Source organism: Sylvia atricapilla, chromosome 2 (genome assembly GCF_009819655.1).
Source record: "Sylvia atricapilla isolate bSylAtr1 chromosome 2, bSylAtr1.pri, whole genome shotgun sequence".
Lineage (NCBI taxonomy): Eukaryota > Metazoa > Chordata > Aves > Passeriformes > Sylviidae > Sylvia > Sylvia atricapilla.
The window spans coordinates 1,382,363-1,408,342 of NC_089141.1; the positions used below are offsets into that span (position 1 = coordinate 1,382,363).

Consider the following 25,980-nt stretch of genomic DNA (forward strand, 5'->3'; position numbering starts at 1 on the left):
GCTGAGTCAAGAGAGACGTTGTGCCTGGACCAAGGCGCTGGCAGCTGGGGTTGGTGAACCAAGAAGCCTGGTGATGGCCATGACCGTGTGTTATCAGCACAATGCAAACGCCTGGGTGGGTTTTGATACAGGGCTGCCCTGAGCTCTGGCAGGAGTCACATGTTCTGAACACAAAGAAGATCCTTGTGTGGTTATATCTTAACTGTGTAAAACTGGGCGCAGCAGGAGGGCTGGGAGGAGCTGTTGCTGCCGCGTCCTTCCCACGAGATGTGTTTACATCTACCCACGGCACAGAAAGCCAGGCAACCACAGTAATCCCTCAGGTTGTGATGTGTTACTATAAACCCAGATAAAAATGACTGACTCCTCAAAAAGGGATTTTGGAATCCAAAAAAATGGAAAAAATAAACCTTGAAGGGTGGTAATTGTTATATTGTTCAGTGTTCTTTAAGAGTGTGACATGGGTGAATCATCTTTCAGAGGCACAGTGAAGGCATGCAAGGGAGTTGAGGAGTGTTAGAAGCCATAAGAAAATGTGAAGAGAAGCCACTTCTGTGGCTTGGAGAGGTGCAGGAACCTGCTAAACTGATGGTATCACGTTGTGCCTGAGTTGCAAGACATCAGATGGTGTTCATCCCTGAAAAGATGAACATGCCCAGTGGTCTGGAGGGACAGGGTGCTGCCAGGACAGAGGTGTGAGTAACAGCTGCAGAACAGCCAAGGGGTCACTGTTCATCAAAAATACCCAGAAAGGGAGTGGTTGAAAGCCAATGCCCCAGTCTGCAGGATCAGGCCTTCCAAACTTTCTGTCGTCACCCATGATGAAACCCATGCCCAAATCCTCAGCTCTCTGACAGGTGATGCATTGGGCCATACCTTCCTCCAAAGGTACTCAGATATTTCTCCAGCTCCACTGCAAACAGCTCTGAATGACTTGCCTAAAGTGAAAGGAGTGAAAAAAAAACCCCATGGAAGAGATGTATGTACCTAATATAGATAACAAGACTGCATCAGTTCATCATGTCACTGCCTGTAGACAGGGAACAGATCCAGATCAGTCACCCTCCACCAATCTCAGAAGGAACCCACTAGAATATCACTGTGCATGAGGAATTGTCATCACCAATGTACAACAGCCACACAGCATCTTCAACACATATGTGGATGAGGCAGTTCCCAGCAATGTACATGGAGGGAAGGAACAAATTACAGGAAGACAAAGCTCAACATGAGCTGACAGTGTACTGTCAGACACCCATGCCCTGGGCTGAGCCCACAGCAGCAGAGGAGGGGGTGATTCTGACCCTCTGCTCCTCTCAGGACTATTTTCCCTAACAGCCAACCTCAAGCTCCCATGGCACAATTTGAGGCTGTTTCCTTTCTTCCCTGTCCCTTGTTACCTGGAAGAAGAGACTGACTCCCATCTGGCTCCTGTCAGAGAGTTGAGGAGAGTGAGAAAATCACCCCAGAGCCTCTTTTTCTCCAGGCTGAAGCTCCCAGCTCCCTCAGCCACTCCTCATCAGACTCCTGCTCATGCTCCAGCCCCCTCCTTCAGAACTGCTGCCCAGTGGTTGTGCCAATGAGGTTGAATGGGAGCAGAAGCAGGTTCTAGTGTGTTTTAGAACTACTCAAACTTTTCCCACTGGGATTCAGACTTTCCATGCTGCTCTGTGCCTTAGTTTCCTCCACCACACAAGTAGTTTTCTACTTCAGAGGAGGCTGAGCAGATGACTTGATATTTCACTGTCACTTTATTTCTGTGGAAAATGATAAAAACCAGAGTAGCTGATAACTGGATATAGAAAAGGTCATTCTACAAAATGCAGACATACAGCTAAAGTCCTACCTGCTTTAGGGTTTCATTTATGATAGCTTTATTGCGTATTTTAACAAACGCACAACCCCCCCAAAGCTCTGAGTATGCATTTAATTAAAGCTTAAACACTAAAAATATGCCAATGCTATGGCAATTCCCACAGCAATGGGAATTACAGCACAAAACCTTCCTTTGCTGCTGTAAACATGGTCATAGCTGATGCATGTTTAGCCAACAACCCAGTTACAACCTGTATCATCACGGAGCCAAAGAATCTGGATGTTTGTCTCATGTAAGAAAAGAACCCTAAATGTCCATCTCCACCAGATCCACTACTGTATCTCCCCTCCCAGGCAGACACCAGCCTCCTCTTGGAGACCTATCCAAGGGAATATTGCAGAATGCCTCTTAATGCCTTCTTACATTTTGGATAGAAGACATTTCCAAGAGGAAGAAGATGATCACTGTTTTGCTGTAAAAAGAAAAGATGGACCCCAAACTTGCCTTCCAGCACACTGGATTTCATCTTGTAGCTGATGGCAACTGACAGAAATCATTAAAGCAGTGCCTCTGGAATTAAATTAAACAGATGGACTGGGGCTGTCTAATTGGAAGAGTGAGGGCTGTGGAAATTGAGAAACATGACAAAGCTAAAGGACAGGTCACAGAAATCTCCAGCAGAGTGGAGACTGAAAACGTCGTTCTTCTCCGAAAAACACCTTTGGAAAGGCAGTAACCTGAAGATGAAGCCTTCTGTTTTCTTAGCTGAAAACACTCATCTAAGTTCCCAGCTCCCCAGCCCTTCAACACCACGCTAAGGAACCTGTGCAGGTATCAGCAGCTGTACAAGAGGAAGTGGTGAGAGAGCCAATAAATTAAATACTGGAATGACCTTGATCTCTTTGCAGGCAAACAGGACCCATAGGTCCTGCTCAGTTGGCTTCACCTCAGCCATCTCTGAGAGAGTGGTGAGGGCCTGGCACAGGCTCCCCAGAGGAGCTGTGGCTGCCCCATCCCTGAGACTATTCAAGGCTGGATGGGGCTTGGAGTAACCTGGTCTAGTGGAAGGTGTTCCTGCTCATGGCAGAGGGGTGGAAGTGGATGATCTTCAAAGTTCCTTCCAACCCATGATTCTAATTCTGAGATCACTTGCTGTAGCTGGAGAAAGCAGATTTAGAGCATAGCCTCTTTAACAGGGGGACTGCACTCTAGAAACAAAACCATCCTGAATGCTTGTGCCTCTGACTCCTCCCTTCCCCAGCACACCCTGGCCACAACATCTAGTTTCAGTTACACAGTTCACTCTGTGGACTAGGTCCATTAGCAAATTATTTGTAAGGAATTTCAAACTCTCTGTCATGTTCCAGCTCAATGCATTTCCCACTCTGTACTGTGGACAGAGTTACAATTCTAGAAACAGGACCAAGGGCCAAAACTTGTCTGACACAATGCTGGAGCTGCTACATACAGAATAAGTCTGGTGGCATTTATGTTTGCCTTCATAAAGGATAGAATCAGAATCACAAAGGTGGGAAAAGACTTTAAAGATCATCTAATTATTCTTGTGCTATATGGAGACAAGTTCTACTGAGCTTCAGGTATCCAAGGTCTTCTTAATTTTTACTTTAAGTCAGTATTCATCTAAAATGTGGGAAAAATAAACAGAATTTGCCCAACACGGCCAAAACCTTTTTCTTTCGGCCAGGTACACAACAAAGACAGATATGGTGATGGCTCTGCCCTCTCAGCAGGGACCAGCCTGGGGTCTGCACATTTTTTACTGTCAAGATGTTTTCATTAGCATTTCCACTCGATTTTAGGCCTGATTTTGGGTAATTATTGTCCCATGAAAAGCCTTTCTCCCCGTCTCCCCTTAGCATTTGCAACTCGGGAAGCCCTGTTCTGCTTCACCAGTCACTCGGAATGGTCAACAGTCGTCACACTCTGCTGCTGACCATTGTCCACTGGGAAAGGTGGGAGGCTCCCAAGCCCATCCCTTGGTGGACAGGCAAATAACAGGGCCCGTTGCTGCTGGAACATCAAAGTTAAACAAACATTCACAAGCCCCCACCTCTGGGCCTGTTTTAAGGAGCTCCCTGAGGAGGTCACGACTTTCAGCTTGTCATAGCACACATCAAAGTTTGCACCACACACGAACTCAGCACATGGATTGGAATAGTGTCACCCGAGAGCGGATATTCAGCCTTTGTGCACTGCTTTAATCCTGTGTTTTCCCAAGTAATTAAGCTTTTTTGCTTATGAACTTGTGACTAAGTAAAGCAGCCCTGAGAGGTTGTAACATCAAAGCTCATTCGCCCGTCTGTCCCGCATTTTCCAAAATTGGATTTCTTTTTCTCTTTTTTTTTTTCCTTAAATAAAAAAAAAAACCCTAATTGAATTTAGTTGTAGACTGAATATATTTAGGAGTGTCTTTAAAAGGTTACAAGAAGCTAGAGTGATCATCATGGGAACTGTGGAGCAAGGGCACAGCATTCAGCCCCAGCTACAGCCTCACCAGTGAGAAGGGATGGGACAGCTCCTATGGGAGTGATTTTGGCTGGTGGGGTAGCCACTGCAATGACACCCCAAAGGCACAGGCTCCCCCATGGCCAAAACCTCAGAGCTGCTGTGGAATGGCACCAGCAGTTCAGCTGTCACATCTGTGGGACTGGGGAGCAGCCTGCCCTGATCTGTCACACGAAATACTGGGCGTAAAGAGAGTGACAAGCTCGCTTGGGTTAAGCTCCAAAACAGGTCCCAGACTTTAAGGGAACTCTCTACAGAGCTCAGTATGACTTCAGGAGAAGGCTAAAGTGAGTCACTGAATGTGAGCTGCACATACCTGGAGTTCCTGCTGATGGCTGCCACCATGAGAGCTGTCCAGCCAAGCTTGTGCCTGGCGTTCACATCTGCTCCTTCTTCCAACAACCTGGAGGGGGGAGAGATATGGTCAGGACACAGTTATGAAAAGAGCACCCCAAGCATCCCAGAGCTAGTGAGGGAAAGCAGAATGTTTTACTGTGCAGCCACCTGCTCTAGCACAGCCCAGAAGACCTGGTATGAAGTGGACATACAGTTCTCAAAGGTGACCAAAATTAAACAAATATCCAGGTGATGGCAATCCCACTCCTTTCAGAGGGTGCAATGTGATTCATGAGGCTGTGACCACTGGTAAATGATCACAGCATCAACAGAAGGTTTATGCTCTGCTTATCAGGGTTACAATTTAAAGTTTATTGCTAATGAACTATCTGGCAGGTCAACAACATGACCTTGGTCCAAAGAAGTTTGATGCTTGCCACACCAAATCATTTTTTTCCAATGCTGTTTAATACCTGAAGAACCACCTAGCAGAGTGATGGAGAGCAGGGATGATTCACCTACAGTCCTGTGGGGGTTTGGATCTTCACAGCCCTGCACATGGCTAACACTGCTCAAGCTGCAGCTCCTGCATTATCCAGTGGCCCAGTAAACTCCTCTGGGGAGGTGCACAAGAGCAGCCTTATACCCCCCACAGGGTATGGCATGGAATTATGGAATCATTTGGGTTGGAAAAGCCCTTCTGAGACCACTGAGTCCAACCATTCCCCCAACACTGCCAAGCTCACCACTAACCCATGTCCCCAAGTGCAACATCCACATCTATTAAATCCCTCCAGGGATGGGGATTCCACCACTGCCCTGGGCAGCCTGTACCAGGGCTGGACAACCCTTTCTATGAAGAATTTGTGAAAATATCCTTATACTTTTCTCCTTCTGCCAGCACCACATCTCTTCAAGTGACTGCTAAGAGCATGCTGCCAGTTCTGCTGCCTGAAGAGCACTCTCAGACAACAGAATGCTGAAAGGAGAGCTATCCCTGTGCAGCCACAAAGTTTTCCATCCTGGTTAAGGTAGGATGTGCCCAGACACACAGGGGATAGCAGATTGCTATCTGCAGACATCAGCTCCCTTTGCAGCTCTTCTTACAGAGGTGTTTGCACTCACAACAGAGATAAAGCAGCCTGACTCAGACCCATGGCCACTGCTGGTCAGGCCATCACCTGCTCCAGCTGGAAGGACACTGCCTGTGGGAGAAATCCACACCACAGCTCCATCTGTGCCACCATGTGTGCCGTGTCCTCTGCACAGGCACAGGGAGCTGCTCCCTCAGCTGGAAAACTGCTCCCTCGCTGTCACTGCAGAAATGAACCCCACACCCAGCTCCCCCAGACCCTAAAGAGCCGCTCCCACCAGCCCCAGAGCTCAGGATGCTGGTCAGGATGCTGCAATGGCAGAGATCCTACTGTCTCCCCTTCAATCACCCCAACTGCTTCCAAAAATCCTTTCCCAAACACTGCAGTGCCCAGTCCCCTTCCACTTGTCTCTCAGAGTGGTGTGGCTAACACGTCCAAGTTATTTGTGAATTTCATTGTATTTAATTGGGCATTTGAAAGTCCTTTGAAAGCAGTAACATTCACATCAACCCCTTCCCACAGTGTGGCACTGTGACAGCCTAGCAGCCACAGAGAATCCAGGAAATAAAGGCATCTTGATGACAGGGGAGAGGGAGTCTGAAAGAGGAACCCAGAAGGGGCAAGGCAACCATAACACCAAAACTGCAGGTGAGAAGGCATCAGCTACGTCACGATGGAGGTACACAAACCCCTTCAGGCTGGGAACTTCTGCCTGGCAATGAAAGCCTTCAAGCCCAACACCAACCACTGATTAACATCCTCAGGAGAGTTTAATTATGTAATTTTGCAAAGTATCAGGCCCAGTTGCAGGTGACCATGGCATTTATATGATTTTACATTAAAGGGGCAGAGAGAGTATCCTGCCAGCCACTGGGCTGCTCTGCTGCAAAGGGTCAGTCTTAATTTCATCTGTCATGAGTTTTAGCATTTCATGGGAGGGTTTGGACTGGAAGTGACATCAGAAATCATCAGTTCCAATCCCACTGTCATGGCCAGGGACACCTTCCCCTAAACCAGGCTGCTTCAGGTCCCATCCAACCTGTCCTTGAACACTTCCATGGATGGGGCAGCACGTGGATGGATATTTCTTGCCAATAAACAATCTAACCCTGCATGATGTCAGAGTGAAGTCAACCCCCTTGTCCTGTTACATTTGTTTTCTCATAAATGGGACCTGCAGTGTAACTCTTCAGCATCTCCCTTTGAGACAAAGGACAGGACATCAGCCCTTATTTAAAATAAAAATATGATATTTTAAACTAAAAAAATGGGAGATTTGCATTAGATATTGGGAAGAAGTTCTTCCCTGTGAAGTTGGTGAGGTCCTGGCACAGATTTCCCACAGAAGCTGTGGCTGCCCCATCCCTGGAAGTGTTCAAAGCCAGGCTGGACAGGTCTTGGAGCAACCTGGTCTAGTGGGAGGTGTCCTTACCCATGGCAAAAGGGTTGGAACTAGATGATCTTTAAGGTCTCTTCCAGCCAAAGCCATTCTGTCATCCTGTGATTTTAAAATTCTCAAGGCACTTTGGAGCCACTGAAAAATATCTATCAACTCACTGAAAAGCTTTTTTTTCTCTATAGATACACTGTAAGGACATGCTGAATTATCTGCAATCTTTAAAAATAAAGAAAAAAAGATCCTGGTCTGGCAGTCCAACCTGTTTAATCATTGTGTATCCAACAGGAAGGATGCTAGAGCATCTCCTGTGGGATTAGGTTATAGGCTTGGAGCAAAGGTATTAGGATCAGTCAAGTAGTTTTCCGTTCAGGAATCTAGATCATCATAAGCATCTGGAATGCCACATCACTGAGCCCAGTGAGAGAATTACTTGTATCACATCATCTACCATAATATGCATTGACATTTCATTTAGGAGTTGGACTGCTCTTTTTTTTTTATTTTTTTTAATCATTTCAAGATGCTCAGCAACTTAACAGATTTTCAGACAACTGAACTTTATGTTCAGGGTCTTCAGGCCCATCATTTATTTTTTCTCCGCCTGATTTAATGATATGACAATCGATAAAGCCACGACCACTGCTCAGATCCCAGACAGCCAAATGTATTTACCAGCAGGAGTATTTTATTTTAATTAGATAAAATCCTCTGATCAATGTTTAGGATGTTTATCTACATTTTAACCAAGTAAGATCCAGGACACTCACCTCCTAAGGAGTTTCTCACATGGACACAGCTCTATTAGCGCCATTTCCAGTGTTTCTCAAATGACAAACTGTTCCTTGACTGCAGTGGTGCCACCAAGATGTCCCTGACCATGGCAGGAGCTGGACTGGATGACCTTTAAAGGTCTCTTCTAACACAAACTCGTCTGGGATTCTGTGATTCAAGACCCGGTCGGGAAAAGAACCCTGAGTCAGAGCTGGTGCTGTTTCTGACTGGGGAGGTACTCATATGTAAGGGATTTCAATTAAACTTTTTTTTTAATGGTTTTAGGGCAGGAAGCTGACAGGTGGCAGGGATAGACTGAATATTAGAGAGAATTTTTCCCTGTGAGGGTGGTGAGGCCCTGGCACAGGCTACCCAGGGAAGCTGTGTCCACTCCTGTAAGTGTTCAAGGACAAGTTGGATAGGGCTTGAAGCAACCTGGTCTAGTCTCAGAGGGTTGGAACTGGGCAAGCTTTAAGGCCCTTTCCAATGCAAACCCCTCTGTGATTCCCTGATTCTATGAACACCACTGTCTGTTCTGGAATTTGCTGGAGGAATCTGGGCAGAGCAGCACCCACTGCTTTGTGCATAGGCCGTTTTACCTCGAGACAGCAGCTCCCAAGGCTTCAGCACTTTGATCCCTGCAGAAGAGATAAAGAGCCCACGTCGGCAGCGATGAGCCTTCTCCCCCCACTGCCCCCGGACAGATGTGCCTTCTATTCACCCCGCCACTGGGGTTCTGGGTGACTGCCTCGGTGACACTGCTGAGCCCAGAGGGCATGTTTGAGTTTGTGCTCAGTGCCGGGAGCATGCCCAGCACTCCATCCTGACAGGTGGAGGAAGAGGAAGCTGGAAACTTGAACTTTTGCAACAACAATAGCTTCTGTTTCTCTCAGCCTCTTAAACATTTCCCGCAGCCCTGTCCCAATATGTCACTGTTTAACTGCAGAGTGGGGGACATCCTCAGATGTGCTCACCCTCTTGGGAACTGCCCCGTGTTTTGCAGAAGAAGGCGGAAAGAAAAACATCCCAACTGAACAATATCTCAGAACACGAAAGCACAGTCCCTGCTAGAGGCCAGGGAAAGGATCTGCTTAAACAGAAGGACACAGTGAGCTGCTCAAAACCCTTTGATGCGGCTGCTGTATTCTTGGAGAAAGCTCATGGCTGTTTCTCACCCCTCACCATGTCTGCAGGGCCACTAACACACCACGGTGCTCTGTGAAAACCAGACCAGCACATTGTGGGGAAGGGGATTTCTCTGCAGCTCTCAAGGCAGGAAAGCTGCTCCCAGGACATGAGGGATCCTGGAGGAATCCTGGTAACCCTAGCCCTGCCACCACAAACAGGCCACGCAGGGAAGCCAGTGGCCAAGGAGAAACTCCTGGAAATAAATTTTCAAAATCAAAAGGAAGCTCTTCGAAATCCAAGTTGCAGGAGGTAAAGCAAACTCCAAGAAGAGAGCAGGTCTGGGGGCACAGAGGGTGGGCAAAACCACCATGGGTGAGAGCACATGGAATGGGGAAAGTCAAAGAGGTACAACCCAAGCATGAAAAGGCTAATATAGACATGTGAGTAGCTGTAGCTGCCCCGTGACTGTAAGTGCTCAAAACCAGGTTAGATGCGGCTTGGAGCAGCCCAGATTAATGGAAGATTCCCCTGCCCATGCAAGGGGCTGGAACTGGATGAGTTTCAAGGTCCCCTCCAAACCAAATCCTTCTGTGATTTGACAGCTGGCATCACCAGGTTTGGAAGAGAATGTGAAACCTCACACGGAGCAGCCCCAATTCAGTGACCCCAGAGCAATAGCTGAGATGTGTGTCAGAAATATATGCCACCAGCCTGCTGTGGCAGAGGCCAGCAGCCTAAGTGAGAAATGGCTGTTTGCAGAGGGATTTGAGTATAATACACTAACTTCTGACAGTCCATTTCCACTGGAGGTGGCGTGTGTTACCTGCTCGACTCTGTGCAGGTCAGAACTCAAGTGTCACACTCCCTCACGTCCACTGACACTCAGTTTATGTGCTGTGTAAGCAAGCACTTGGCATGTTTTTAATCTGCTGCCTGACATCTTCCAAGGTGTCCCATAACTCCTGAGCAGTGAGGAAAAGTGGAATAGTTGCTCCCCTGCTTGTACAGACCATATCTATGCTGGTGGACTGCTTCTCCTCCAAACCCAGAGGTGCTCAGGAGGCTGCCCTGCACTCAGCTGATAAACAATGCCACTAACTGGAATTAACCCTACGATGGTTCCCAGATGTATTCCAGACATAAAGAAATTCTCACACATCCAGGTGTGTTGGTGCCTGCTTCCAGAGAAAAGGATCTGGGATTTAGGTGCCTCAAAGCTGTTTTGGAAAAAAGCTTGAGATCTCCTGTCTGCCATGGTTGGCTTGGTACTGACTGCAGAGACACTGATCTGTGACTCAGTGTGCGAACTCAAACAATCCTGGGAGGCCAAAATACACCAAGAAGCAGATAAAAAGGGGCACTTTTCCAGATATCTAGTACAGGAAAGCACAGCACACACAAGTCTGCCCCAATACTGCCAACATGAAGAAATCTGGGCTGTTTTATCTGCTCTGAGTTCCCGGAGCTGCAGGCCAAACCAAACTCAATAACCAGTAACAAAACTTCCACTGAAACCCAGTTCTGGATAATTTGGTCATTCAGGAGAAAAGATTAAAGGGGACATTTACATGATAAACATCCTTTTATCCTAAAACCCCTAGGTGTCTGTAACTCAAATACACACAGACAAATGCAGGCTCAACATCATATAAACATGGAGCAATGGAAATAAACGTAATTATAAATAATCTCCCAATTCTGTCTCCAACCTGCCCTCACTACCACTGCTGAAGATGTGTCCAGCTGTTCAAGACTGAGATAAGGTGCACGATGGCTAGTGGTCAGAGGCCATTATGCTCCAGGAGCATAATGACATGACTCTTCTGCTCACCCTACAAAGCATTCAGGCATCCCTTGAACCTGTCATGACACTCACAATTGTTCTGTGAGAAAAAATGCTTTAACAGGTACAACATGGGATATACCAGCTCCCATAAAGGCCCACCTGATCCACATGGTGCCTCTCAATCATCTCATGTTCCAGGTAAGAAGAGCCTGGCTCTCTACAGAGGGATTTTTTACCCAGTCTCTGAATTCAAATGCAGTCTCTGAATTCTTTAATGAACCCTTGAGCCAGGAATCGAACAAAAGGTGCTGCTGTACCCACAGTACACCTCCCAAACTAGAGAGAATTGAAAGTTGGGAAAGATCTTAAAGATCATCTTGTTCCTGCTCCCTCCCATGGGCAGGAACACCTTCCACTAGATCAGATGCTCTGAGCCCTGTCCAACCTGGCCTTGAACACTTCCAGGGACAGAGATTGGGAAGTCCTGCTCAATGAGCTGTGCTGCTTACAAACAAAGGTGAAGAGACAAGCACAGTCTGGAGGAGGCAGAACTGTGATGGGTCAGAGCCAAGATGAGTGGTGCTCTTTGAAAATGGAGAGATCACTGTTTGGGGCAATCAAGCCTGACTTGGCTGTTTCTGCATCTCCTCCACCTAAAAAATCAGCTTGGGAAGAGCAGACACAGCTGCAGCAACTGACATGGAGCTTCCTGGCCCACTGCCATGTCCATCTGGATCCCTGTGAGAGCAGGAGAGCACCTGGGCAGCTCCAGATCTCATTACCACACAGATGTGAGTGGCTGCCTGCTGTTATGAATGAGGCTGATAACAGGCATCTGACACACGCTCTGTGTCTCCATGAGTCACACTTGCACAGAATGAGGAAAACACTGCTCCATCATGTCCAATATCCCCAAGGAAGAAGATTCCACAGACTCTCTGGGCAGGCTGTTACACTGCTCTGTCACACAGTACAAGGTTCTTCCTCATATTGAGATGTAACTTCTTGTGCACCAGCTTTTCCTGATGCCTCTTGTCCCATTGCTGGGAACTACTGAGCAGAACCTGGTGAATCCTCTGACAACCTCCATGCAGACACTGACAGACAAAGATGAGATCCCCTCTCAAGTCATCTTGAGGCTGAAGGGCCCCATCTCCCTCAGCCTCTCCTTGTAAGAGGGACGCTCCAGTCCCCTCATCATGTTTGAGGCTGAAACTGCCTGCAGCAGGGCAAGTCAGTAGTTTTCATCATTCATGCTTTTCACACAAGCAAAAAGCACGTGCCAAGCAGAGTTAGGCACAAAGCTCCAAACAGTGGGAGGGCTGCCAGCCCCACAGGGAACAGGATGGGAAGGCAGGCCCTGGAGAGCCTTTGCAGAGGGATCTGGACAGGCTGGCATGATGGGCTGAGGCCACTCTATGGGGTTCAATAAGATCAACTGCTGGGTCTGGTACCTGGGTCAGCACGACCCTGTGCAGGTGTATCAGCTGGGAGCAGAGTGGCTGAGAAGTGCACAGCAGGAAAGGCCCTGAGGGTGCTGGCTGACAGCAGCTGAACACTAGCCAGCTGTGCCCAAGTGGGCAAGAATGCAAATAGCACCCTGATTTGTATCAGCTACAGTGTGGCCAGCAAGCCCAAGGCAGATCTTTGTTCCCTTGCACTGGGCATGGATTAGGTACCTCAAATCCTGTGTGCAGTGCTAGGCTCCTCATGACCAGACAGACTTTGAGGTGCTGGAGTGTATCCAGAGAAGGACAGTGGAGCTGCTGAAGGGTGTGGACCAAAGGGGTTAATGAGGAGTGGCTGAGAGAACTGGGGGGACTCATCCTGGAGAAAAGGAGGCTCAGGGATTTTAATTCTGTACAACTCTCTGAAAGGAGGATATAGCCAGGTAAAGGTCAGGCTATTCTCACAGCTAACAAGTGACTGGATGAGAGGAAAGTCTCAAGTCGTGCTATGGGAGGTTTAGGTTGGATGTCTGGGAAAAATTCTTCATGGGAAAAAGGCCATCAAGGCCTGGCACAGGCTGTTCAGGGCAGTGGTGGAGTCCCCATCCCTGGAAGGATTTAACAGGCATGTGGATGTGGCACTTGGAGACACGGTTTAGTGGTGGGCTTGTCAGTGCTGGGGGAATGGTTGGACTCAGTGATCTCAGAGGGCTTTTCCAACCCAAAGGATTCCGTGACAGAGCACAGAAACAAAGGGAGAAGCTGTAGACATGCAGCCCAGCAGGATGGTGCACAGTCACCAGCTCAGCCCTGCCCAGCTGGAGTACAGAACATCCCTCTTGCTGTTCTGTCTGACCAGGTTCACAAATCACCCAGACATCCCTAACAGCAGCTTCCTGCAATTACAAGCAGCAGAACACATGTGCCAATTAGCTGCACACCAATATCCTCTTTGGTCCTTGATCTAGGCCAGATCTCAGCCCTGGGGTGCAGCAGAGCCAGAACGCTGCAGCCAAGATCCTGGAAACTGGATGGAACGTGTCCTGGCTGCAGGCCACGAGGGCTCTCCTCTCCCTTTCCTCTTCCTCACCTATCCTTCTTTTCCCTTTGCCTCTACACAGGGATGGCTGCTTCTACCTCCCCAGGTGCCTGTGCCAGGTGAGAGACCTCAGCCAGAGACAGAAACATGTGTGTGGTCTACACAGGAGAGCAGCAACGTCTCTTCCCATCCTACACAAGCTGCAAGGCTGCCAAAAAGTCTGAATTCCATACTGGCTGAGGGCAGCTCTTGGGACCTGGGGAGAACTCTGAGATTCTGAGACAGACCACATAGGAGTGCCAGGATCTGTTCAAGAAGCAGCTCCAAGGTTCTTGCACTTCTCTTCCCACTTTAGGGGAGACTTGTATTCCTCCCACAGTCCCATACCTTGTCCCCAGCATGGATGGGGACTGGATGCAGCAATTGGTCAGTGACAGGGCACTGCTGCTCACAAACCATCCTGGGGACCTTTGAGTCCCTCCCTGGAGGTTTGGCTGCAGAAAGAACATGCCTCTTGGGGACGTGCTGAGCCTGATAAACTGGCTTTGTTATCACGTGAGGGAATGTAATGCTGCCAGACAGACCTGAAAGGTGCCATGGCACCACCTCTGTGGGGCACACACAGCCAACTGTGACAAAAAGCCTGCTGCCACGGGACAGGAGCTCTGGAGGTGCTCCACTCCCTAGCAGCTCTATCTTTGGTCACCCAACCACTCATTTCCCTGAATTCCCTGGGTGGGTGGAGCTCTCTCCTGTGCTCCTTGTGGGACAAAAGGCTCCTGGAGAACTCCTGGCTCAGGCTGAGGAACCCACAAGGGCTGCTTGTTCAGAGATACACCCCAACAAATGAGCGTCTGCAGGGTGTGACTCACAGAGGTACATCCACATCTGCACAGTACGGCCTCACATTGTCCTCTCTCAGCCCAAGGATCTGCAATCCACCTCCTACTCACCAAGTAATGGTGCTCCTCCTCTCTCCCCACCCCTCTGGATCTGAGAAGGTGAGGGGAGCACCCCGTGGGGGCTGGGAGCAGCCAGCTCCTTCCCTCCCCACGTCAGGGTTTTCCTGCTTTTCTAGCCCTTGGCACACTGCTCTTACATCTCAGAACCCTGCTCACCTTTTGACTTCTGAAACGTTGTTAATCCTTGCAGCTTCCAGAATAGCATCCTCTGAAACACAGAAAGAAGGGAGAGGGAGGGAGTTAGCATGGAGGACATACATGGACATCCTAACCTGGAATGTGCAGGGGCTGCTGCTGCTCAGAGCTCTCACTGACCACCCTAGTGAGCAAAAGCCTATTCCTGTGAACAGCTCACCTAAAAACTCCTCACTGTCTCGGTGATTGACTCCAGCCCCTCATCACACACCCTGAGAACAGGGGGCTGTGGGATACAGGCATCCCAGGGCAGTGGACACTGTCACCCCAAGCTGTCAGCCTCAGCCAGAGGTTTCCAAACATCACAGCAGTGCTCCTACCACAGAGTCAGAATGACACCCTCTGGTTAGAGAAGGGAAGAGCAGCACCCAGCTCTGGGAGATTGGGTAAGTGATGGTTTGGGTTGGGAGGGAACTTAAAGCTTATTTCATTCCACCTCTCTGCCATGAGGAGGGATGACTCCTACCAGACCAAGTTGCTCCCAGCCTTGTCCAACAGGTCCATGAACACTTTCAAGGGATAGGGCAGCCACAGCTTCTCTGGGTAACCTGTGCCAGGGCCTCGCCACTCTCTCAGGGCAGAATTTCTTCCCAATATTCCATCTAAGCCTGCCCTCAGGGTTGGAAGAAGCCAGTCAGTGGGAAACCACTCTCCCTTACCCTGTCTCTCCAGACCCATGTTCAAAGTCTCCCTCTAGATCTTTTGGAGCCCCTTTATGCGCTAAAGCGTTAAGGATAACCCCTTCCCTGGAGAGCTTCCCAGGTCACAGCCAGCAGGTAGGTTCCATCCCCACGGAGGGACCCCACATCCCCTCCCAGAGGGCACAGGACTCTCTGTCCTGCATCCCATCCTCCCGGCCCGGGGCCGGCCCCAGCAGCGATAGTCACCCTTGGACAGGCGGTCCCGCAGGTAGCAGTAAGCCAGCGCAGCGATGAGGGCAGGCAGCCCCGCTCCTGGGGAGCGGCTCCCAGCTTCGCTCTGACGCCCGCCGGGCTCTCCCGCGTGACAGCAGCGCTGCTCTGCACCCGAGGGCCACGGCGGCGGCTCTCTCAGGGACGCCATGAGGCCGGACGGTGTTCCTTGGCCAAAGCAGCCAGCGCTGGCCAGGCCGGTGGCAGGCGGCCGGGGGGTCTGCAGTGGTGTCAGGCCTGTTAGAGGCAGCCCTGGCCTCTCCGCTGTGCCGGTTCCGTTTAGTCCGTTTAGCCCATTAACTACGGGAAAGGCCCCCATTGGTAAAGCGGGGCCTGGCGGAGCATGCAGCGGGGAGCCCCCGGGGACCAGCCCCCGTACCGGGGGTTCCCTTACCGGGGGTTCCCCCCCCCGGCCCCTCTGTCGGCCCCTACAGGCAGCGATCCACCACGGCAGCCGCGCTCTCGGCGTCGTCGCGAGCTCACGGCGCCCCACGGCGGCCAACACCGGGAGCAGCGGCGGGCGGCCGGGCCCGGCCCCCTCAGCCGCAGCCGCCGCAGCAGTCCCGTAGGCCGCACGTGACGGCGACCACCACGGCCGCGCTCGGAGGAGCGGCGCCAGCCCCTGGGGCAGGGGGCGGAACGCCAGAGAGGCCAGCATGGTCCCCTCGCTCCTCCCGCTGCGCGGCTCGCACCTTACCCCCCCCCGCGGCCGAGGCCCGTGCACCGAGATGGCGGCTCCCTGCCGGCGGAGCTTGAGGCGGGGCGGGGCGCAAGGCGTGCCGGGAGATAGAGTCCTCACAGCGCCCTGCGCCGCGCCTTTCCGCCGCTCTGGACTACAACTCCCAGGAGGAGCCGCGGCGCGGCCTTCCAGGGGCATGCCGGGAAACCGGCGTCGGCCACGGGGCACAAACAGCGAAGGGGCTGACGGGCTCCGGCAGGGGGCGCCCGAAGGGGCGGGGCAGGAGCGCGCGTGCACGGAGGGACACACACACACACGTGCACGAGCACCAAACACACAGAGCACATCAAACACACACAGAGCACATCAAACATCACACAGAGCACATCAAACATCACACAGCACATCAAACACCACACAGAGCACATCAAACACCACACAGCACATCAAACACCACACACACACACATGACATGTCGCACATCGACACACCTGCACTCTCACACGCATGGGCACACACATGTGCTCACACGCACACGGGAGCATTCACACACATCACGCACAGGGGTGCACGTAAACAGTTGTGTGCTCGCACACACGGGGGTGTTTCTGCACGCACACGTGCAATGTTACACGTGCACACAGGGACTTGTGCACACCTACGCACACGCATGCTCTTCTCCTGTGTACACATCCCCCGTGCAGCTGTGCACACGCGTGTGCAGCACGTGTGCCCCCAGGCAGGACTTGCACATGTGGTGGCATGAACACATGTGGTGGCATGAACATCCCTGCAGGCAGGGATGAGAGTAGATGCCTCTGGGGGCCGCCCGTGTGGACACCTGTGTGAGCGTGCATATGTATGTGAGTGCAAAAGTGTGTATGAATGCTGTCCTTCAAAGGTGCCCGTAGCCCTTCCCTGCCCCAGGATTTGCCACCAGCAATTCCCATTGCACCTATTTCCTCCTGTTTCACCCCAATTCCTCCCATTTCCCCTCATTGTCCCAGCAGCTGTTTGCCCAGTTTGCTATCTCACCATCACTCCAGCGCTTCCATGGGGTCCTAAAAACTCCTGGAATAAACAGAGCTGCTAAGAAGATGCATTTTAGGGTTTTGATTTTAAAAATATATATTTTTAGAAGACTTGGGTTTATTGCCTGAATCACTGATTCCTGGATTCAGCTCTGCACACTGCTGGCAGATGTGGGATGGTGGAGCAGGAATGATGATCAGGAGCTGGGAAAGACCCAGGAGTGTGGGAGAGGGTGTCAGAAATGGGAATTTCTGCACTCAGATTGGGGCCAGCAGGACTGGGAGCTGTTACCGAAAGCCCAGTGCTCCCAGTTCCCCAGTCCACTTCCCCTAGCTCCATCACCTCACTGCTCCCAGTTCCCCAGCCCAGTTTGCCCATCTCCATCACCTCAGTGCTCCCAGTTTTCTAATCCTATTAGCCCAGTGCTTCTAGTTCCCTAGCCTAGTTCTTCCAGCTCGATCAGCCCAGTGCTCCCTATTCCCCAGCCCAGCTTCCCCAGACTGACTGCTGCCTCCTCTTGCTCAGTCCAGTTCTCCCAGCTCTAACAGCCCAGCACCCCTAGGTTCCCAGTCCAGTTTCTCCAGCTCCTCAGCTCCTCCCACCATGCTCCCATGCTCCTCCAGCCCAGGTACCCCATTTCCCCAGCCTCTCCTCCCTATGGAAGGGCCTGATCCTGGATAGGAGGCTCGGTCCCACATTCCTGCTGTTGAGACAGGCTTTGCTCTGCCAGTCTAGGTACAAGCCACGCTGCTCTGTCATCATTTACACAGTTACTCATGGGAGCTGGAAGAGGGCTCCTCGGTGTTCCCAACTGGAAAGAGAGAAATCCTGAGTCAGCAGTGTTTTCAGGGCTGGATGGGAGCCAGAGCCTGAGCTCTTCCAAAAATAACATCCTAGTCAGCACTGCCAATGGCAGCGTGCCCACCTGCTCCTGGCCACGGTGCCGTGGGGATACCACGGCAAGGCCCAGCATTGGCACAAGGGATGGATAATGCTTATGTGCTGCATGTGCACAGGGCATGGGTTCACAGTGACAGTGTCACATCAGGGTGACCCACAACCTGGAGAGAAGCTGTGGGTCTCTGTCCTGCACTTGTGTTCCCTCCTACTCCAGCTGGAATTATGAAATCATTTGGGCTGGAAAAGCCCGCATTGAGTCCAACCACTCCTCCAATACTGCCAAGGCCACTACTAACCCTTGTCCCCACGTGCCACATCTACATGGTTTTATAAATCCCTCCGGAGATGGGATCTCCACCAGTGGCAGAGCTGAACAACCTTTAAGTGAAGAAATGCCCCCAATATCCAACCTAAACCTTGCCTGGTGCACGCTGCAGGTGTCCCTGCAAATGCCACAACTCTGCAGTGTATCCTCCAGCTGCTCCTGGCACCCCGCCAACCTGGCTGCATCCCACTGCCCTTCCTCCAAGTGCTCCCAGATTCCCGCCCGGTCCTCCTGGCTTCTGCTTCGACGTTCCCATTTTCCCCCCAAATTTCCCCCAAATCCTCCCTCTCGGTGTTCCCCCCGTTTTCCCCTCGGTCTCCTCAGGCCCCGCCCCCTCGCCCCAGACCCCGCCCCCTCAATCCCGGCCCCGTCCCAGACCCCGCCCCCTCAATCCCGGCCCCGCCCCAGACCCCGCCCCCTCGATCCCTGCCCCGCCCCAGACCCCTCCCCCTCAATCCCGGCCCCGCCCCAGGCCCCGCCCCCACAATCCCGGCCCCGCCCCAGACCACGCCCCCTCGATCCCGGCCCCGCCCCAAACCACGCCCCCTCAATCCCGGCCCCGCCCCCGGCCCCGCCCCTCCGGTCCCATCGCGCCCCGCGCCCCGCAATGCCGCCGTAGGGGCTGGCGCCTCCCGCGGCACCGGCACCGGCGGGGTGGGGGCGTTCCGGGGCCATGTCGGGTCACGACGGCGGCATGTCGGGTCGCGACAGCGTGCAGATCCCCGACGACCGGGATTTCGGGGCGTTCCGGGCGCAGTGCGAGTCGGAGAGCGGCTGGAGCCTCACCTACAGCAAGGGCGGGGTGGGGGTCTGGGTGCAGCTGCTGGAGCCCGAGCGCGCCCTCCACAAGATCAAGGTGAGACCTCCCGCCCAGCACACCCTGGTACACACTGAGACATCCTCGGCCGCCCTGGGCACCCCCGAGCCACGGCATGCCCCCGGGACCGGGGTATCCAGCGGCAAAGGGGTGGCGCGGGGACCCTGCGGGGGACACGGGGACAGGAGGGACCCTGAGGCTTGGGGACAGGGAGCGGGGACCCCACAATGAACGGGGACTGGGGACCCCACAGTGCGTGGGAACTCGGGGGTTGAACAACCGGCCAGGGGTGAGCGGGAATCCCAGGGAATAGTAGGGTTCTTCAGGTGATGCGGCACCTTGGGACGAGTGGGGACTTGGCCGAGGGGACATCCCCCGATGGCCAGCGGGGACCCCAGGACAGGTGGGGTTAACCGGGACAAATGGGCACTCGGGGGGAGTGGGGACCCCATGGCAAACACAACTCCAGGGCCGAGTCGGGGATAAACAGGCATCCCTGAGGGCTGTGCATCCCTGAGACCGGGGACTCAGCCAGGGACAAACAGGCAGCCCCAGGGTGTGGGGTCCTGGGTCCTGGGTGCTGCATCTCCCCACTTCACCCTTGGGAACGCACCTCCCGTGCTTGCTGCACACCAGGGCTGGGGGATTCCTTGGAGCCTGCAGCCACTGTGCTGTCACTGGGGTTGTCCCTCTTGCCCAGAGCTCCCTGTGTCCCCACTGCATTTCCCCGTGGGTCTCTCCCCTCTTGTTGCCAGTGTGCCGGCACAGGCAGGTGCACGCTCATCCTGCCTCTTCCCTCTGGCACAGCCGAGACCCCGGGATTCCAAGGCATAAATTGAGACAGGAGCCGTGTCCAGATGGAGTTACACTGGAGTCTCCGGCTGGTGCCCCAGTCCCTGGTGGCACCTCCGTGAAGCTGTCCTGGTGTAGGGGGTGGCATTGCCCTTGCTGTGGTGTCAAGCCCGGGTGGTGACGGTGACAGTGGCAGCAGTGATGACGCGGCCTGCTCACACAGTGCTCTGCAGCAGTCGAGTGAGCAGCTGGCACTGCTGGGGAAACCTGTCCCCAGGGCATGGGCACTGTCGGTGCCCAGTTCCCGTCATGGAACCGCTGGGTCGCTGCTGCCGTAGCGTGTTGGAGGAGTTTGGGCTGCCGTGACCCAGGAACAGGTCCTTGTTGTTCTCTGGTGGCAGCAGTGAACCGTGGGAGGGAGGAGGGTGGCCTCTGGGGTGTAGGGAGTCACTGGTGCGACTTGCAGCCTACTCCATCCCCGCAGAGGTGGATGGGATGTGGAGCATCCGTCGCTGTGGCATCCAGGCGTGATGGCACGGGCACGGCTCTGTGGGACAGTGTGTCCTCACTCCTCCTCCCCTCCCTCCCCAAGCGCCTTGTGTCCCCCGGCCCTGCTGCTTGCTCTTGGGGGCTGTATCCCAAAACATCCCCTAGACTGAGGTGGCACCTGGGTGCGTCCCCTGCCTGTCCCACAATCCCAGCGTGCCACGTTGGCATGGCAGGGACCCAGCCCACTCCAGGATGTCCTGGCACGGCCGTTCCCGTCACAGCACCTGGAGCTGTCTTTTGCCTGCACGGCTCCCTGAGCCAGGTCCTGCCCCTTTCCACACCCTCATGGGCAAATTCTGCCGGGAAGGGTCCTGCTGGATGTTCTTGTGTTGATTCCTGTGTGCCACTGGGTATTTATTGGAGCTCCTGTGGGGTAACAGTCCTTGTCCCCACCCCGCAGCAGCACCCAGGCCCACCATCCCACCCGGGAAGAGATGCTCCTGCTGGATTTTGAAGGGATTGAACCTTGCATGGCAAGGTGCAGCCCAGGGGTTTGCCCCTCACACTGAGGGGCTGGGTGTGGGTGCTGGGGATTCTCTGCAGCTTCCCAGGAGCTGGTTTCCCCCTGAGTTCATCTTGGATTCCTTGCCTAATTATGTGGAACCTGAAGGTCCCGCCCTGCTTTGAGGCTGCCGCCCCCTCCTCCCCACCCGCCTCCATTAAGGGTTGCAGCTCCCATCCAACCTGTTTTCTGGAGTCTGGGAACAAGTTGGTGGTATGGCTGATTTCTCAGGGGAACATTTGGTGGCCTTGGGACTGGCTGCGGTTTGGGGGAACCCCAAGCAGTGAGTCGGTGCCCGGGGACTAACTCAGATCTCCCAGGGACAGTGGTTTCCTCTCTAAATGAGCTGTTCCCAAAGGATGGCCAGGAGCCTGTAGGATGCAGCAGAAGGATCTGGGGTGTTGGTGAAGCCACCAATGAGGCTGAGCTTGGGGACCCCCTTGGTGGCTGCAGCCCTTTACCACTCATCCAGGCAGCAGTGGTGGGTCTCCCCTTTGGATTTGCTCCTGTCCCACAGTCTGGGAGCCATTCTGTGTTCCCTCAGGCACAGCATAACCCCAGCCCTGGGGAATTCATCTCTTCTTCTTCTTCTTCCACCTCCTCTTGCTTCTCCTCCTCACCCTATTAGTCAATATTGACTCAGGGTTGGGGCATGCATTCCCAGGTGCTTCCCAGGTGGCACCGTCCCCTCTCCTGCTTCGACCCCCCTGGCAGCCCCCGGGATGTGAGTCACCTTGCAGGGCAGGTCCTGCACTACTGGCTTGACCAGCTTTGCTGCTCTGGGAATAACACACCTGAGCATGGTGCTGGGCTGGCCTGGCTGCAGGTGGGAGCAGGGGTTCTTCAAGCAAGTCGTCCAGGCAGGCTCTCCCCAAAACTGCCCTGCAGGGGTGGGTGCTCCCAGACGAGGTTTTGGGTGAATGAAGGAGCTGGAGATGGGCTCTGTAGAGCTCAGATGGGTCTCTGAGATTGAGGATGAGCACTGTGGGCTTGGGATGGATCTGTGGGGTTGAGGATGAGCACCGTGGGAGTGGGGCTGGGCTCTGTGGGGCCAGGATGGGATTGAGGATTAGTGCTGTGGGGGAACAGGTTCCGTGGCTGTGCCCCAGCAAGGGGCTGTGTGAGGCTGTGCCTCATTCCTAGGTGCTTCTGTGCCCCTTCCCAGGGCTGGGGGTCTCTAGAACTGTGTGCTGGGGTGACAGGGCCACCCCTAAATCCTGAACCACAGGGTCTGGGGGGCAAGAGGAGTTTGTGCAATCCCTGGGGATAAATAGGAGCCAGTGGCATTCCCAGGGATAGCCCACTGGCTGCTCTCCCTGCTCATGCTTGGCTCCAGCACCCCTGACCTTGGCAGATGGCATCCCTGCCACATGGGCAGCCACCCTCATCTTCTCCCTTCTCCTTGTCTCCTTGCCTTCCCTGGATCTGGCTGCTGTGGTTATGGAGCAGCTCCCCGCTCTGCACCCTGCTAACTAACCCCTTCTGAGTGGTCCATGCTGCCCCAAGGCCCCAAGCACAGCCCCACATACTGGCTGTCCCCAGCTGCCCTGGGCAGGGATGCCACTTTGGGGGGAGCACATCCACAGTGATGGGGGGACAGGTGGGGAACAGGGTCCCCTAGTACCCAGGACTCAGCTTCACATCGCCTTGGGGCCCTGCGTGCCTGTGCTGCAGGATGACTCTGGGTGGCAAACTGAGCTGCTGCTTGGATCCAGGTCTTCTTGGAGGCGGTTGCATTGATTTGGAAAAAAAATAAATTTAAAGGAGACACCTCTCCCCTGCTTCCCACAGCTGCCTTCCCACTTGGGGGTCCCCATGGCCACCCTCTCACCCTTTGGTGTCCCCACAGCCACTTTGGAGTCCCCACTGCCTCCCTCCTGCCTGAAGGTCCCCACTGCTGTCCTCTTAGGAGTTCCCCACAGCCCCCTTCCCCATCTGGGCATGCCAACAGCCATCCTGCCACCACGAGGTCCCCGCTGCCATCCTGTTGGGAGTCTCCACCGTTGACCTCCTGCCCAGGGGTCCCCGTGGTCGCTGTCCCCCCCTGGGGCCCCTGGCAGGTCTCTCATGCCCCCTGCCTTGCAGTGCAGGATGGAGTGCAGGGACGTGCCGGCGGAGACGCTGTACGACGTGCTCCATGACATCGAGTACCGCAAGAAGTGGGACACCAATGTCATCGAGACCTTCGACATCGGCAGGCTGACGGCCAACTCCGATGTGGGCTACTACGCCTGTGAGGAGGGGGCTGGGGGGATCTGGGCAGTGCTGGGGGAGGGTGGACCCCAGGGCTGCCACCACTCCACCCCTGGGTTTGGCATCCAGGGGGTCCACGGTGTCTGGCATTGAAGGGAGGAGCCTGGATACTGGTTTTGGGGGGATTTGGAGGGCAGGAGGGGACTTCATACTTGAAGGTGGGTGTCTCCCTCTGGAACATCCCACCTGGTGCTGTCCCTAGGGAGGTGTCCCAAGCCCCTGAAGAACCGGGACGTGGTCACGCTCCGCTCCTGGCTGCCCATGGGCTCTGACTACATCATCATGAACTACTCTGTCAAGCATCCCGTGAGTTTAGTGGGGCACTAGGGGTCCTGTGGGTCTGGGCTGGGGCTCACTCAGAGCTTGAGGGGACAGGCTGGAGAGCTGAGGGGGTCGAGACAGCTCTGCTTATGGCTGGTGCCTGCTGTACCCCCCTTGCCCTGCCACTGGCTCATGTTCCCTCCTTGTTCCCCACCACAGAAATATCCCCCCCGCAAGGACATGGTGCGGGCAGTCTCCATCCAGACAGGCTACCTGATCGAGGGCAAGGGTGCCAAGAGCTGCACCATCACCTACCTGGCACAGGTGGACCCCAAAGGTAAGAGAGGGACCCCCAGCTCTGTGCCTTGGAGCTCAGGACTCTCAGGTCCTTCCCTTGTGTCAGTGTGTGCTTGGGGGGGTCCCAGTCTTGGGGGAACTCGAGGGGCTTGGGGGGGGTCTCATGAGTTCTCAGTGTAGGATCATTGGAAGTTCAGAGTGGCCTCTGTTGGGGCTCAATGAGGGCTTTCAGCTCAGTGGGGACTCAGGGTGGCTCAGTGGGGATTCAGTTGAGGCTCAGCAGGGCTCCAAGAAGTCTCAGGTTGGGCTCAGGGGGCACTCGGGGTGGGTTCAGGATTACCTGTGGATATGCCTGAGGCGGGCTTGGAAGGGCTCATCAGCAGGAGCATCTCGGGATGTAGCCAGAGCCAGGCACAGAGCATGGAGCAGTGTCAGGAGAAAACATCTTGAGCCTGTTCTCTTGAAATCTTGCATTTTGGGGGGGTTGAAGAGGGTCCCCAAATGCTGAAATCGCTGTTGTTGACCTCTGCAAAAGCAGAGAGCAGTATGGATCGAACCCTGTTCCCTCTCTGCAGCCACATGTCCCCACTGAGAGTGCCACGGGGGGGTCCCATGTGTGTGGGTCCTGGTTTACAGGCACCTAGGGGACGCTGGGTGTCTCACTCCCAGCTGCCCCTCCCTTCTCTCCAGGTTCTTTACCAAAGTGGGTGGTGAACAAATCCTCCCAGTTCCTGGCCCCCAAGGTGAGTTTGTGGCACTGTGGTGGGTCTGGTGTGGGGGCGAGAGGTCTCTGTGCCCATCTCACACTCTCCCTCCCAGGCCATGAAGAAGATGTACAAGGCATGCCTCAAGTACCCTGAGTGGAAGCAGAAGCATGACCCTCACTTCAAGCCCTGGCTGTTCCCGGAGCAGAGCCGACTCCCAGCCCTGGCACTCTCTGAGCTCTCCCTCCAGCATGCCGATTCCCTGGAAAACATTGATGAGAGCTCCCTGGCTGAGAGCAAGGAGGACCGTGGCGAGGGCAGTGATGAGGACAGCCTGACCTGATTCCCCTGGGAGCTCCTCTCCTTGTTCCCCTGGCAAGGATGGCCTGACATGACCCCCCCCTGGGGGCTCCTCTCCCTGTCCCCCCCACTTCCAACATGGTTTGTGTCTTATCTCACACGCCTGTACACATATACCCCCACTTTGGGTTCAGAGGGACCCTCTTGTTGTTGTACCCCTGTCTGGGGACAGCAGGGACATAGTGGGTCCTCCAGGGTGGGAAGTTGGGGGTTGTCTAGTCACTTAGCCCTTGTGGGACACCAGTGTTGTCCCTATTGGTGACAAACCCAAAGTGCCCTTCAGCTTTTGGGGGGGGGCAGAGGAAAAGAGGGGCCCTGTGCCTGCTCCTCACCCCTGGAGACCCTTCCACTGCACTCTCCCTCTGTCCCCCATCCTTGCTCCCCATCTCTGTTACGGTCCAACAGAACTGCCTTCATCCCATGGGATCCCCCCCCACTCCCAGCAGACCCCCAGGGGGTGCTTGGGCACCTGCCTGCACCTCTGGGCATGCAGAGGGGTTTAGAGGGGCTCCTGGCACCTCCTGGCATGCTGGGAAGGAGGGCCTTTGGGGTTTTTTGGCATCTGCAAGCATGTAGAGGGAAAGCTCCTAGGCTCCTGGCACCTCCAGCATGTTGGAGGGGATACTGGAGTCTTATCTTCAGGCGTGTGGGAGGAGTTGAGGAGGTCGTGGCACCTCCAGATGTGCTGTGGTGGGTGTTTTGGCAGCCTGGGATCTCCATTCCTGTTGGGGGGACGGGTCTTACGGGCTCTCAGCATCTTCAGGTTTGTTCAGGGGAGGCTTTCGGGTAAGCTTGCACCTCCAGGTGTGCTGTCTCTGGGGGCTCCCAGCATCTTCAGGGGGGCTCCTGACACCTCCAGATGTTCTGTGGGTCTCTGAAGGCTCCTGTCCTCTCCCCTGCCTTTCCAGGACGGGGACCCTTTCCAAGCTGGGTGCCTGAACCCTTCCTCCACTGGAATTTGAGGCCTTGACTGGGGGTTTGGGAGCTGGTCCTTGGCCATGCTCCTGCCCCCTCCTTTTCTGGGGGTGCACAAGGAGATGGGAGATTTTGTACCTTGTACTGGAGCTGATTATTTAGGAATAAAATAATTAAATCTGG

The 25,980-nt window shown here is 54.0% G+C and overlaps 2 protein-coding genes across 2 annotated transcripts in view; one reads left to right on the forward strand and one right to left on the reverse strand.

The window, feature by feature from the left end:
- Window positions 1–16,168, reverse strand: part of CLPB (ClpB family mitochondrial disaggregase) — a 62,813-nt gene extending 46,645 nt beyond the window's left edge. The window contains exons 1-3 of the mRNA XM_066340625.1: window positions 15,388–16,168; window positions 14,462–14,513; window positions 4,659–4,745 (exon numbers count right to left, since the gene is read on the reverse strand). Coding sequence (XP_066196722.1) covers window positions 4,659–4,745; window positions 14,462–14,513; window positions 15,388–16,069 — 821 coding nt within the window. The 5' untranslated portion in view covers window positions 16,070–16,168. The remainder of the gene's footprint in view (window positions 1–4,658; window positions 4,746–14,461; window positions 14,514–15,387) is intronic.
- A 2,764-nt stretch (window positions 16,169–18,932) lies between these two features.
- On the forward strand, window positions 18,933–25,980 carry STARD10 (StAR related lipid transfer domain containing 10). Its single transcript, XM_066340626.1, has 6 exons — window positions 18,933–19,203; window positions 23,093–23,240; window positions 23,463–23,566; window positions 23,741–23,858; window positions 24,509–24,561; window positions 24,638–25,980. Exons 1-6 carry the CDS (start codon window positions 19,021–19,023, stop codon window positions 24,863–24,865), a joined length of 834 nt encoding a protein of 277 aa, XP_066196723.1. The 5' UTR covers window positions 18,933–19,020; the 3' UTR covers window positions 24,866–25,980.